Source organism: Enhydra lutris, unplaced genomic scaffold, assembly GCF_002288905.1.
Source record: "Enhydra lutris kenyoni isolate GAN:26980312 unplaced genomic scaffold, ASM228890v2 scaffoldscaffold13, whole genome shotgun sequence".
Lineage (NCBI taxonomy): Eukaryota > Metazoa > Chordata > Mammalia > Carnivora > Mustelidae > Enhydra > Enhydra lutris.
In genome coordinates, this window is record NW_019154097.1 from 32308351 (window position 1) to 32322115 (window position 13765).

The 13765-nt window shown below is 57.6% G+C and overlaps 1 protein-coding gene across 2 annotated transcripts in view; it reads left to right on the forward strand.

Moving 5' to 3' along the window:
* The window catches only part of LOC111146149 (leucine rich repeat and sterile alpha motif containing 1), a 38667-nt gene extending 24902 nt beyond the window's left edge, over positions 1-13765 (forward strand). The window contains exons 17-27 of one of the 2 annotated variants that reach the window (XM_022501570.1): positions 1093-1192; positions 2616-2703; positions 3280-3354; positions 4684-4764; positions 6200-6295; positions 8101-8199; positions 8845-8976; positions 10069-10150; positions 12525-12673; positions 13127-13244; positions 13338-13765. In XM_022501570.1, coding sequence (XP_022357278.1) covers positions 1093-1192; positions 2616-2703; positions 3280-3354; positions 4684-4764; positions 6200-6295; positions 8101-8199; positions 8845-8976; positions 10069-10150; positions 12525-12673; positions 13127-13244; positions 13338-13537 — 1220 coding nt within the window. In that variant the 3' untranslated portion in view covers positions 13538-13765. Of the gene's footprint in view, positions 1-1092; positions 1193-2615; positions 2704-3279; positions 3355-4683; positions 4765-6199; positions 6296-8100; positions 8200-8844; positions 8977-10068; positions 10151-12524; positions 12674-13126; positions 13245-13337 lie in introns of those variants that run through there. The other variant, XM_022501571.1, reaches the window with a different exon arrangement.

Consider the following 13765-nt stretch of genomic DNA (forward strand, 5'->3'; position numbering starts at 1 on the left):
TCACATCGTGATTTTTTTCGTCATAGTTAAATACACGACCTAAACTCTGCTGTTTTAACCACTTGCAATTGTGCGATTCTGAGGCCCAAAGCACACCCACATTGCTGAGCGGCCGCCACCGTCCAGGCCCAGAGCCTCATCTGCCTGATTGCAGTTCTGTCCCCGATAAACAGATGCTCCATCCCCCTCCCCCAGCCTGCGTAGGACCCCCATTCCACTTTCTGTCTCGCCAAATCTGATAACACTGGGTAACCCTCATAAGCGGGACCCTACAGTATTTGTCATTTCGCGACGGGCTTCTTGACTCAGCAGATGTCCTCAGGGTTCATCCCTGCTGGAGCAGGTGCCAGAATTTTCCTTTTTGAAGGCTGAGTAATATTCCATCTGTGTGTGTCCCCCCCCCACCTACTTATTCATCCGTCTGTCCGTGAATTTTCCTTTTTGAAGGCTGAGTAATATTCCGTCTGTGTGCCCCACCCCACCTACTTATTCATCCGTCTGTCCGTGAAAACTTGGGTTATTTCCACCTTCTGGTGTTTGTGACTCCCACTGCTCTGAACGTGGGTGTACGGATACCTGCTGAGTTGTCTGCTTTCAGTTTTTCATTCTAATTTTTTAAAAATGCATAAATATGCATTAGAAATTGACTAGAAGAACATATATCACAGTATCTCTAGGTGATAAGATTATAGAAGATTTTGTGTGCGTGCTGCTCAGTGTTTTACAATTAGCCTTTTCAAGCTTAAGTTACTTCCGCAGTTTAAAAATTTCGGCGGGGCGGAGGGGCAGCACCTGGGTGGCTCAGTCAGTTAAGCATCTGACTCTTGGTTTTAGCTCAGGTCATGATCTCTGGGTCGTGAGATCAAGTCCCGCGTTGGGCTCCATGCTTAGCAGAAAGTCTGCTGGGGGGTCCTCTCTGCCACCCGCTCTGCCCTTCTCCTGCTCGCATGTGTGCACGCTCTCCCTCTCCCTCTCTCAAATCTTTTTTTAAAAAAGTGTTTTTTAAGGGTGACTGTGAGGCGGGTGATGAGGTGAACCCCCCCGAAGCCCCCAGGAGTGGCAGCCCTCAGTCCCACCCCCGTGTCTCCTCAGCTGCCATGCAGCAGATGCTGACCGAGAGCTGTAAGAGCCGGCTCGTCCAGATGGCCTACGAGTCTCAGAGACAGAGCTTGGTCCAGCAGGCCTGTTCCAGGTAAGGTAAGGACAGGCTTCCTGGTTTGGGGGGCACCAGCTCGGGGCCCAGGACCGTGGGGTGAGCGCTGGACATTGCGATCCCCGCCCCAGCCTTGGTCGTGCGTCGGGCAAGTGGTGACTGCTCTTCGTGTCTCCTCATGGACCTGGACCCCACGATTGGGTCAGGCAGCTGGTAATGTGACAGCAGTCACTCCCACTTCTGCACTTCCTGTGAGCCAGGCACTCGGCCAAGGGCTGTGTGTTGGCCCGCTGACTCTCTGAGGGACCGTGTCATTAGCCCAGTCTTGCCACCACAGCTCAGGCTCAGAGAGACTCTATGACACACCCACGGAAACCCAGCCAGCAGGTGGCAGAGCCAGGGTTCAAAGCCAGGCAGAGTGGAAGTGTGCTCTTGACCGTGGTGCATGCCTCGACCTCCGAGGGTCTGCAGAGGTCGGGAGCGGCATGCCCTGGAGGGGATGGTGAGAGGTTGCTTTCACACTGGCCAAGTTCACTGCATCACTGTGGGTCAGTCTGTTGAAGAAGCCACACGTGTTGGCACAGCCAGGTGAAGAGGAGAAGAGCTCTTGGTGCTTAAAAGACAGGGCAGGAGCCCTGGTGTTTCTCCCCCTGTCTAGGTGATAGGCACAGCCGTCAGCCTCCCCGTGTCCTCACACGTGTGGGGACTTTCTTCCTTTCCTGGTGGTAGAATATGAAGCCTAGTGCGGGCCCTGGTGGCAGATAGACCTGGTCTCGGGTTCCCCCTTCTTCTGTAACTGTGAAGTGTTGGGTCAGTCCATTTCCCTTCTGAGCCTCAATTTTCTTATCAGAAAAATGGGGATAAGTCACAGTACCTACCCCTGGAGTGGTTAGAGGGTTTAACGAGCATAGTGTTTGCCACAAAGGGGGCCAATAAATAACATTTATTACGAAACAAACTCAAAACCAAGAATATGCCAAAGTATGGACCTACATGGGGCTTCAGGATTTGGATTTTTGTGCCAAAATCACTAGACTTGTTCCAGGATCTAAGAGCAGATCTGTGGCTGAGGTGGAAAATGCTGGGTGCGTCGGGTGGGGCATGGATGTCACTGTCCCAGATGGAGTGCTTTCTCACAGTCCAAGTGGCCCACCTGGGAGGTCATGAGCTCCTTGCTGGTAGAGGTGGGAGGGCTGAAGGCAGGCCACCACTTCAAAGGGCACTGTAGAGGGGATTCTGACGGAGGGGTGGATGAGAAGAGCTAGACACACCGAATCTGTCTCCTTCCTTCTAAGACCGACTCCATGTCTGTGCCTGGCCCAGGATGTAGCCCCCAGCAGGTGCTTCTTGAGTATTATTGTTGAATGAGTACATGGTTTATCTTGATCTCCAAGGTTCCTGGCACTTAGTAGATGCTCAGAAAACGTTCAGAGAGTGAATTAATTTGCTGTCTTTCTGGCAGCATGGCCGAAATGGATGAGCGGTTCCAGCAGATTCTGTCATGGCAGCAGATGGATCAGAACAAAGCCATCAGCCAGATCCTGCAGGAGGTGAGCCCTTGCCCAGGGTGTGAGGGCAGCGGCTCAAGACGGGCACAGGGAGCCAGAGGCAGAGCATGGAAAGTCTGCATGGAGCCCTGTCCTCAGCTTAGAAGACCCAAGAGGCTTAGTATGTTTAGAACTGGGTAGGCCCTCAGGAGAGGAGGGAGAGAGCAGGGTGGTTTTCTGGCCTCTGAGATCTAGAGAAGCCTCCCTCGTGAGGACTTCGGGGCAGGACATGGTGATCACTCTGTGGAGATGGAGCCCGCAGGAGAGCACCAAGGGCCTTTCGACTTCTCGCTTCCAGACGGCGCCCCTCTGGGCCCCCTCACCTTCCTCGTGAAACGGGGCAATGAAGGCACCGACACCCCGGTGCGGAAATTACGTGCTAGAGAACGTAGTGTCCAGCGCTAGTAAGCCTTGCACAGGGGTTATTTCTAGAATGTGAACAAGTGAGCCGAGGAGTTACGTTCCGTCTGAGACGGAGAGGTCCTCCCTGAAGGATTCTGAGCACATTGTGTGTTTGCCCCCGGCCCGGGCCCCTGGGAACTCGCCCCGGGCACCTGCCGACCGGGGTCTCCGTTGCAGAGCGCCATGCAGAAGGCCGCGTTTGAGGCCCTCCAGGTGAAGAAAGACCTGATGCACCGGCAGATCAGGAACCAGGTGAGGGCTGGGGGCGCGGCCGCCACTGGTCCCCTCCTCTCACGTGCCAGCTCAGCCATCCCCCCCCCCAACCCTGTACCACCCCTGCAGTGTAACGGGTTCCGCTCTTTCTCAGGATGCCCATGGGCCATTGCTTGGGCAGCCCCTGCGTCCACCGGGCCCCAGGCGGGAGCCCCTCCCCCGGGCATACAGTCAGCTCCACCCTGGAGGCCTCCATCAGCTCTGAACCCGGGGAGCCGGGGCTGATGGGGTGTCCCACCTGGTGGGCAGGGGAGGCCACCTCGCCTGGAGGGAGCTGTACTCTGGTCTGGACTCTGCTGCTGACCCAGCTGTGTTGGGCCCCCTGGGCTTTCCTGGGGGCTGGAGGCGGAGGGAGCTTTCAGGCTGCGGGAATGCTCATCGCGTCCTCTTCAGCACACTTTAAATTTTACATTTTCGCATGTTTATTTATTTTTTTTCTTTGTATTCTTTTCTCCTTTTTTTGGCCCAAACCAACTTAACCTTTTTCTTCCCCTCTTTAATTTCAATCCCACTTTGCCAGACATGAAGCTCATTCCTCTGACCAGGGGTTGGTGGGGCCATAGGAACTTAGGGGCAAGGGCCAGAGGGTTACAGGCTCAGGGTGGAGAAGTCCCTGGCTGTGGGGTCTGACCCCAGGCATCCGCCCTGTGGGTGGTTCTGACGCAGCTGGCCAGCCGTTCCCCTTCCGCCCCCAAGCTGGGAGAGACCTGGGAAAGGGCTCCCTCACCAACCTGCTCTGTGTCCTTGAAGTTACTTAACCTCTCTGAGCCTCTGTTTCCTCATCTGTAAAATGGAGGCAATAATACCTGCTAATAACTAGGGGAGACTTGATGACCTGACGCAGATGAAGTACACAGCACGAGCCTTGCACACAGAATGTTCTGGAAGCCTCAGCTGCTGCCATCGCTGTTCTCAGTCAGTCCATTACCCTCTGCTCTCCTCTGTGATGGCAGTTAGAGGAAGCAAGAGGCTCCAGCAAGTGCCAGGCTCCGTGAGGACCCATGTCCATTCTGCACTCTGGTCTGAACCTTAAAGGCAGGACCATCTCCATTCCAGAAGCCGTGAGCTTCCCTGGGATGGGCCCACCAAGGCCAGGCCTGTCCGCGCCCTGCCCAAACACTTGGGCCCTGAAACAACTAATTCTTTTAAAGCCCCGCTGAGGGGGTTCCCAAGGCACCCCAGTCCCCTTCATTCCCAACCCCCCACCCCCAAAAGGTCTCTTAGACTCCACTTAGCCTTCAGAGAGCAGCACAGATTTGAACCTTGCTTAATGTGAATAAAAAAAACCCTGTTTCGTCTTCTGTTTAGATTAAGTTAATAGAAACTGAGTTATTGCAGCTGACACAGCTGGAGGTAAAGAGGAAGTCCCTGGACACAGAGGCACTTCAGGTATGTAGGGCTCCCAGCCTGCCCCTCCTCCCCACCTCCCTCCCCGCAGTGCTCCCCAACAGGCAGGCAGGCTCCTCTGTGGCTACGATGGGAGCACAGCCTGGGGGGGTGAGCCCAGCGCAGGCCAAGGTTAGGGTCGGGACAGCCTGTTGCTCAGCAGGAGGGTCAGAGGAAGGAGGGTTTCATTGCCAAGGCTCACCCAGGCCCATCTCCATCTCTGCCTTTTCTTTGTTTTGAAGCAGGGTCACTGCTGAACTCCCTGTGTCTTTAAGCCATGCTTCTGGGGTGCAGGTTCAACTCACGGGCTGACCTTCTCTGGGGAAGGAGCTTTCTTGGTGTCCCAAGGATGTCTGGAGGAGAGGGCCCAGCTGTTACTGTGTCACTCCCTGCAGGTGGCTTCTCTGGGAGCTCCAGCCTGGGTGTCCTGCTTATAGAGCGTGGGGGCGGTAGGGCCCAGCAGGCGGCATTCTGGACTGCATGTCTGGGACCTGGGCTTTGATCTCTGCTCAAATGTTCGAAAGCAGATGGATCAATGGTGTGGGAGGACCTGGGCCCCATATCAGGCTTCTGAGCAGAGCCTTCTGTCTGTCCCTTTGTCTGTCTGTCCTCAGCAGAGAAGTCTTGAATTGTCCCATGGCTTCTCAACTCAGTGAAAGTGTGCCGAGGTCTACGATCCTAGTCTCAGGTCTGCCACAGATGTGCTGTGTGACCCAAGGCAGGTCACTTCCCCTCCTAGGCCTCCATTTCTCCCTTCCACGGAAGGAGCTCCTTTTCCAGGCCCAGCCTGTGTCCTAGGGCCATCAAACTGGGGCGAGCTAGCCAATGCAAAGCCCTTTGTGAGCCTTGCCATGGTCTTAGAGATGAGGGGAGGGGGAGCTCTCAGAAAAGATGCAGCCCCGTGCTTGGCAGGTGCCCATGTCTTCCGCCTGTCAGAGCTTGTGGGGCTCCCATGTGGGGGCCTCCATGGGTTTCTAAGAGTAAGAAACGAGTGGAACATAGACACAAGTGAGGACTACACTCCAGTTTGCATGTGCCTCCATCTGGGCAGAACCTTCCAGACCCATGTGGGGTTACACGCCTACCCTCCTTGCCTGTGCTTCCGCCCACGTGCTCTGTAGTCCGTGAGATTGCAGTCATGTACCTGTGGCTTGTCATTTCCTTTGTTTGCTGTTTCTTACCATTCCATTGTCATCGGTCGCTAGATCCCACACCTGGCCTGACCCCCACGGGATGAAGATGAGGAGGGGTTGCCTGGGCAATGGGGCCCCTCGGCTCCGTCCCCCAACCCTCTGCCTAGTTGAGTTGGGCCTACTGTGGGATCCCAGCTGCCTTCTGGGAAATGAAGATGGGGATCCCGCCACCCGCCGCTGGGGCATGGCTACTGGCTCCAGAGCGGTGAACTTCCAGCGGCACTGGGCGTGCTCTTATGTTGCAGGAGGTGATCGTCGAGCAGCGCTGGGCCCTGAGCTCCCTGCTCCAGCAGCTGCTCAAGGAAAAGACGCGGCGAGAGGAGGAGCTCCGGGAAATTCTGGTGCGCTTGGCTTCTGCGTTCCATATCACACATGGGTTCGCTTTCCCCCCACACCTTCGCCATTCTTAGAGGTGCTTTTGTTATTCGAGTAACAGTTGCTCATCAAAGAAAAGATGGGACGCAGGAAGGAGACTCTTCTGGGAGTTCTCTGATGCTGACGTTCTGATTGTTTTCTGAGCACCACGATGCATATTTACTGCTGTGCACACGTGTGCCCTGTAAACGTCAGATGGCACACGCTTCGGAACCCGCTCATTTGCATCCATTCTCGTCGTGTCCCTCGAATGTCCTCTACGTGCTTCCTGGCTGCGTTCGGGTGGGCCATCCTAGCCCGTTGCCAAACATTCAGACTACTTCCAGCTCTTTACTTTTCTAAGGAATGCTGTCTGTCTTTATAGCTAAGTATTGAGAGCAGTCATGAGTATTTATTCAAAACCAATGCCCAGGAGAGAACTTTGCGTCTAGGGAAGGCTGTTTCGTAAGCTTTTGACAGGCGTTGCCCAGCTGTCCCCTGTACCCAAGTGGGTTTGACTCTGGCACATTGTCAGGGTGGCAGAGCCCCATTTAGAGGGAGCAGGTGGGGATCATTTCCTCCAGACCCCTTGTGCATCGGAGCTTGTCCCAGGGCTCAGAGGCTTGTCCATTCTGTGGTGTTGTTAGTGCTCCAGGTCATCTCTGAGCTCCGTTGTGGGCGGAGCCCTGTGCAGAGAGCAGGGAAGAGACCAGCTTCATAGCCCCACACGAGCCCCTGTGGTGTGCGTGGGCCGATCAGAAGCTGCCCATTGCTCGTGGTGCCCTGCTGCCATCGCCTGCAAACTGTATTAACACGCCAACACGTGTTAGCATGGTGTATCAGTGGCCCTGTGCTCTGGCCCTGGGCTCCAGCCCTCCAGGGCCCTCAGAGCACTCACCACCCAGGGGAGGAAGCCCCACCTCAGCAGGTCTTGACTGTCAGGGTCGTGGGCACCAGAAGAGCGCTGTGTCCACAGCTCAGCAAGGTCTGAGAGGGATGACCAGAGGACAGTCGGTCCCCAAGGCCTGTGCAGAAATCTCGCTGCCCACATCTCCTCTAGCCCCCAGGGTGTGGCCGCAGTCCTGGCTTGCTCAGAGCACAGGTCCCCAAGCAACACAGGCCTGGGTCCAAGTCCTGGCCTGACCCTGGGCAGGTTCCTAATCACTCTGAACCTCCCTTTGCTCACCCTGGAAGTCAGACCCCCACACGGAGCTGGTGAATTCAGGAAACTGGGTGCATAGCGGGCTCTGGCACGTAGCGTCCTGAAAATGGTAGCGGCTGCTGATGCCGTTTGTATCATTTGTTCGGGGCACTGGCCTCAGCACCTAGAGCCACGTGAGGCCAGAGCAGCAGTCACTGACTACTTGTGCACGGCGGAATGAAGGGATTCGTTTCAGTAGCATGTCCGTCGTTCTCCAGCTCTGTCAGAAGGGTGAAGTCCACTCTAGACGCTCATATTGTCCTTAGAATCCTATGTCTCTCCCTGCTTGTCACCGGAGCATGAGCCCGAGCAAGGGCCCGCAGAGCCTGGTGGCAGACACCCGGAGCCCAGAGTCGGGCCTCAAGCCCAGGTGTGCCCGACTGAGATTGTTCACGGCAGGAAGCTGGGGTTGAGGCACTTCCTGCCTTTCCCAGATCAGCAGTTTAAGTGGTGAGACTGTGGTGGCTGCGAAAGTTCTCTGTAGAATAGCAAGGTACTCCACCATCCGGGAGGCTCGGTCACGATGGTCACTGTCATTACAGTTTTTACTTACTGACTTGTAACTAATGATGCCGACTTTGTCCTTGGCAGACAGAGTTAGAAGCCAAAAGCGAAACCAAGCAGGAAAACTACTGGCTGATTCAGTATCAACGGCTTCTGAACCAGAAACCCTTGTCCTTGAAGCTGCAGGTAAGGACCCTGGCCTCCACCGTCTCGAAGAGCCTCCAGTGCCTCGGGGTGCCCAGCTGCTCGAGCTTTCCAGTTCCATTCTGTTCATGTTTCCGGTGACTGGCGTGCCAGGTCCTGTGCTAGGCCCTGGTGGGGACGGAAAAGGGAGAGCGGTGCCTTCCTTCTGGTGTGGGGCAGAGCCTGTGTGCACAGTGGCGGGGGGAGGCCACAGGAGCCTCCTGCAAACCCCCCCCCACCCCGGGCAGAACGGATGTGGTTCTCCCCCCCCCCAACACTTACTGGGTTTTTTGTTTTTTAATACAAATGACGTCCTTTTCTGTACACACTATTGTGGCAAACTGTTTTTTTTTCTCCTAACGATAATGACGGGCAGTTCTCCAGCCACACACATAGTAGGTCATCTCATCATTTCCACACAAGTGCATAGTATTTAGTATCTGAATTTGCCCTCATTGATTTAAACAGGTAGACGGGCAGTGCACTTCCTTGCGTCTTTATGTCTGTGCTCACATCGTTTTTGTAGGAAAAGTTGCAAGGAAGCGTTTTGTATATTCCATTAAATGGGTTCAGAGCCTCGATTTGCTGTTGCAAATAACGAGACCATGTTGGCGGCGCGGTCAGCTTCTCCCTGGGTCTGTCCTGCAGGAGGAGGGCCTGGAGCGCCAGCTGGCCGCCCTCCTGGTGGATCTCTCGGCCGAACACTACCTGCCCCTGTTCGCCCACCACCGCATCTCGCTGGACACGCTGAGCCGCATGAGCCCTGCCGACCTGGCCAAGGTGAGGCGGCAGCCCCTCGGGGCAGGTGGAGGGCTGAGTGAGGCCGCTATCCAGGCCGCTGGGGGTCGGCTTGCCCTCCTGCTACTCTGGGCGCTGCCTTCCGTGAACCAGTGTTCCGGGGCCCCCGTGCTTCCAGACAAGCCAGAACACCCACCTTGTGGGTCCCTGGCCCCCTAGGGGTAACCTGCACACCGTCTGCCTGACCCTAGACTACTACCCCCACTCACACTGGACCTTCATGTTGTAGGCCCAGAATGAGTCTTTGGAGGTTGTCGGGTCCGGCCCTGGCCCGCCCCCAGCTTTGCAGCCCTCGTAAGGACAGCACTGCCTGAGCCTGGGGCCCTCCTGGGTGGAGGCTGAGCTCTGGGTTGTGTTCGTTCGTTTACTCTTCGAAAGAGCCGGATGACGAGGACAGCCAACAGCCCCGTAGCACTCGCCAGTGCCAGGCGCTGCTCTAAGGGCTTTTCCCATGCTAAACCCCCAACAGGCCAGTCAGGCAGTATCCTCCTTGTCGTTTCTCAGAGGAGGAAGTGGTGACACGGCCAGGTGGTAGCTTGTCCGATGTCACCCAGCAGTCAGGCTTCGAGCATGGGTGGTCTGGTCCCAGAGGCCATGCTATCTGTCACTCTGCCATGTGGCCTGTCCTTGACCCAGAAACTGATGGGTCACACACAGGGACTGTGTCACCCGAGGGCCTGTGACACTGCCGCTTCTTAGCAGCTTGGTCTCAATGGGAACTCCCTCCCCCTTCCTGTGAACTCTGACTGTGGGTCCTGACTCACCTCTGTCGTGGGGGGACGTGCGGTCTCACAGGTGAAGCCGTCAGCGGGGTCCCTGCCCCGGCGCAGGGCAAGCACACGCTAAACCATGGCTCTTACCGGTGTTCCCTTTGGGGCCTCGGTGTCCCTCCCTGCCCCCTGGTCACCTCCACAGCTGGGGTGCTGCACTGCCACACGCTGACCCGGGCGCCCAGGCCTCCGCATTTCCAGGTGAAGGTGCCAGAAGCCAGGAAGGAGGTGGTGCTGGCGGCTCTGTGGCTAGCGAGCTCCCACCCCGCCTCCAAGGCCCTAACTTGCTCTTGAACTGCGGCAGGTGGGCGTCTCGGAAGCCGGCCTGCAGCGCGAGGTCCTGCGGAGGGTGCGGGAGCTGCTGGCCGCGGCCAGGACCCAGCCAGGTACCAGCACGGGGCGTCTCCTGAACAGAGGCCCCAGGCTCACTGTGGACTGTGCTCAAGGGGCTGGGGGCTGGGTCTCAGGACGAGACGTAAGGGCCGGTTCTAGCCCCTACCAGTCCTTAAGGCTTCCTCCTAAAGGAATAGCTTTTCCAAATGGAAAAAAACAGGCCATAAAAGTGGGTGTGGGGGGCTGGGGGGGGAAGAGGGAGAAGGTTCCTTCTGGTGCCCTATCCTATAACCTTCCATACGGACACTGGGAGCCACACACCGTGGGCCCTGGAATGGAGGGAGAAACCAGCCGTACCGAGTGCCTGACACTGCGCCTGGGGCAGGCCTGCCATGTGGATGTGGAAGGATGTTTGTGATGACGTGCGAAGGGGTAAAGGTGGGTCATAAAGGCACTCCACCTGTGTCTGGAGGCCCGGGGAAACCTTGGTGCTGTCCTGACATTGGAGTGGATGTGGGAGGCAGGGGCTCCCGTGTGCTGAGCACGATCCAGGCGCTGGGCGTTTGCTGACCACCGCACCTGCACCATGGTGTGTCGCCCTGTGTCAGCCCTGTGGGGCGGGTGCTGCTGTTCTCCTCATTTGACAGAGGAGGAAACCGAGATGTTAATGTGTTTCCCATAATGGCACATAGCTGGCAGATGGCTGGGCCGCTGAGCTTAATGCCTCCCCCGAGAAGAGGCCGAGGGGGCTTGAGAAGGGAGGGAGTCTGGGACAGGGACGGAAGGAGAGGGCATGCCTGGGCTGCCGGGCTGGCGAGCCCACGACACTGCCTGTCTGAAGCTGGAGCTGCTCAGGACAGAGACCAGATTGCAGGGATGAGGCAAGAGCTGGTTGCTGGTAGGGAGGAGGAGGTCCCCAGGTGTCTGGGCCAGTGGCAGCGTCCTGTCCACAGGCTCCAGCTTTTCAGAAAATTTTATTCCAGGGACATTGGCCCAACCTAAAAAATGCATTTAACTAATAGTTCTTTAATAGCAAGTAATGTATGAAATGGACCCCTTCCTCCCCTTCCGTTTTTCTCCAGCACTGACACCACCTTCCTCCTGTCACACTGGGGGTGCAGATGAGTTTGGCATGAGGAGCTGGGGCCCTCCTGGCAGGCAAAAGTGTCCTTCACTCTGAGCCCCTCAGATGATGGCTGCCTCCCACCATCTCCCAAAACATCCCCAGGGCTAGCAGGAGCCAGAAGCGACCAGCAGGTCCTTCCCCATCGAAGCTGCTTACAGCTTCTTCCTGGTGCCGCCCAGCCGCAGGGAGGGCTGAGTGGACCGGCTCCTCCTCGGCTGCAGAAGGGGCAGGAGACCTTCGGTCCTTACCCTAGCATCCTCTTCCTGCTCCCAGAACTCGCTTGGCGTCATGTTAAATACGGAAGAACCCGTTACAGTGATGGTTTGGGGGCACCATGGTACCTTCAGAGAGCCTAGTGTTGTAACAGCCTTTAAAAAAGAAAATCTTCAAGTTTTTCCAGTTATGAAAACTCATAATTCAAACCACAGGGTAGATGGAAAAAGCTGAGCTGAGATCAGGCTGGCGTCGGGGATGGAGAGGACTCAGGGCTGTTGGTGTACGTTGTGTGATAATGAGAGACTTTTTTTGTTTTTGTTTTTTTTTTAAGATTTTATTTATTTATTTGACAGATAGAGATCACAAGTTGGCAGAGAGGCAGGCAGAGAGAGAGGAGGAAGCAGGCTCCCCGCTGAGCAGAGAGCCCGATGTGGGGCTTGATCCCAGGACCCTGAGATCATGACCTGAGCCGAAGGCAGAGGATTTAACCCACTGAGCCACCCAGGCGCCCCGAGAGACATTTTTTAAGGGCCGATTCTGACGCGCTGCTCTTGGGCCCCGGGCAGGGGATGCCTGCTCTAGGGCGGTGAGGGGGCAGCCTTGGGGCCTTCTCATTCCTCTCCCGGCTCCCGCGTGGTCTCCTGGGAGACCTGGTGGAGAAGCTGTGAGCACAGCCCCTGTCCCCCCTCAGAGCCCCTTACCAAGGGCTCCTGCCCCATGGCTCTGGCGGCGGGGGGTGGCGGGTGGGGGGGTCCTGTAGTCTCGGGCAAATGGCTGCTCTTCCGTGAAAGCGACACGGCCTCCCTGCAGAGTTGCTGTGAAGGATCCCGGCAATGGTCAGGGGTTAGAGGCCCCAGGTCACAAGCACTGTGGCCTGCCCTGCCAGCGAGTCCGCACTCCTGTCTTACAGATGGGGAATGAGGCTCAGAAGCAATAAGGGGGCCCTTAGCCCTCCTGTGGATCTGAGTGTCCCACCTTGGCGCACTGCACTCACAGCAGGCAGAGCCAGGGGACCCCCCCTGGGAGGTTGGGATCATGGCGACGTGACCCTGGCTCAGCCCAGCCTGCCTCTCTGGTCCCCACAGAGCTGCCGAACCCACCCAAGGGTGAGGCCCTTGGGGCCCTGGAGGTGCCCACTGCCCCCGAGGAGCTTCCCGAGCCCGCGACCCCGTCTGCTCCCCCCGCAGAGCTGGAGATGCCAACCTCGGAATGTGTCGTGTGCCTGGAGCGGGAGGTAAGTCTGGGGCAGTGGCCCTGCCCCCCCACCCGCCCCGTTCGCTCTCCCAAGCGGTGCTGTACCGAGCAGCCTTGAACAGGCTGGGAGCACCTCCTCGATTATTTGCTCAGGGGAAGTCCTGCAAAGAGGAAGTGCTGGAGTAAAGCACAGGCGCGCCTGCGTGGCTTTTGCTCCCTCATGTTGGGCCGCGGGTCCGTGCACAAAAAGGCAAAAATGAGGACAGGCTCCAGGTCCAGCAGCAGCGCGGGCTAGACCCACCGTGGTCTCCTGGGCAGCTGTTAGGCGCGGAGGGTGCGAGAGAGGTGGCCGGGAGAGACTCGTGTGCCGCCTGGATGGGGCTGAGGACCGTGGTAGCAGCTTCTGAGGGTAAAGGACAGCAGGCGGTCCGGGGCCTCCATCACCGAGAACAGGCCGGGGCGGGACCCAGACGCGCCCATGGTCTCTCCTCAGGCCCAGATGATCTTCCTCAACTGTGGCCACGTCTGCTGCTGCCCCCAGTGCTGCCAGCCCCTGCGCACGTGCCCGCTGTGCCGCCAGGAGATCACGCAGTGCCTGCGGCTCTACCGAGGTTGAGTCCCAGCCGCCACCCCCCGGGGCCCCGCGCTCCAGCCCACCCGACCCTGACTCCTTCTCTGCTTGAGACCACCCCCCTCTGCCCCAGGGCCCTTGCTCACGACCTGGGAGCAGCCCCCCCTTCCTGTCCAAGCACACCTGGGCTGGGGAGGAAGACGGTCCTGGCCTCGGGCACTTCCCAGCAGTCCGACCATGGCAGGTTACAGCCCTCGGCAGCCCTGGCCCTCCGGGAGCCTAAGTGTCCTCGTCAGGGTAACAAGGACAGTGCCGTCCCCCTCTGTCGGGTGATGGAAGTGCGGGAGGGCCCTGGCCAAGTGCAGAGCGGGTGTGGGGCGTCCCCCACAGACTGCCATGGGCTGGCCTCAGATGGACTTGCCAGTGTATGCTGAGTGCAGGCCTTGTGCTACGGGCCACACCGGCCCCTCCTGACTCTGCTCTCCAGATCTGCCTCTCTTGACCTGAAGCAGGAATGTCAATACACCCGCCTCCAGCCTGATCCTTCTGAGTCCTCGCTGG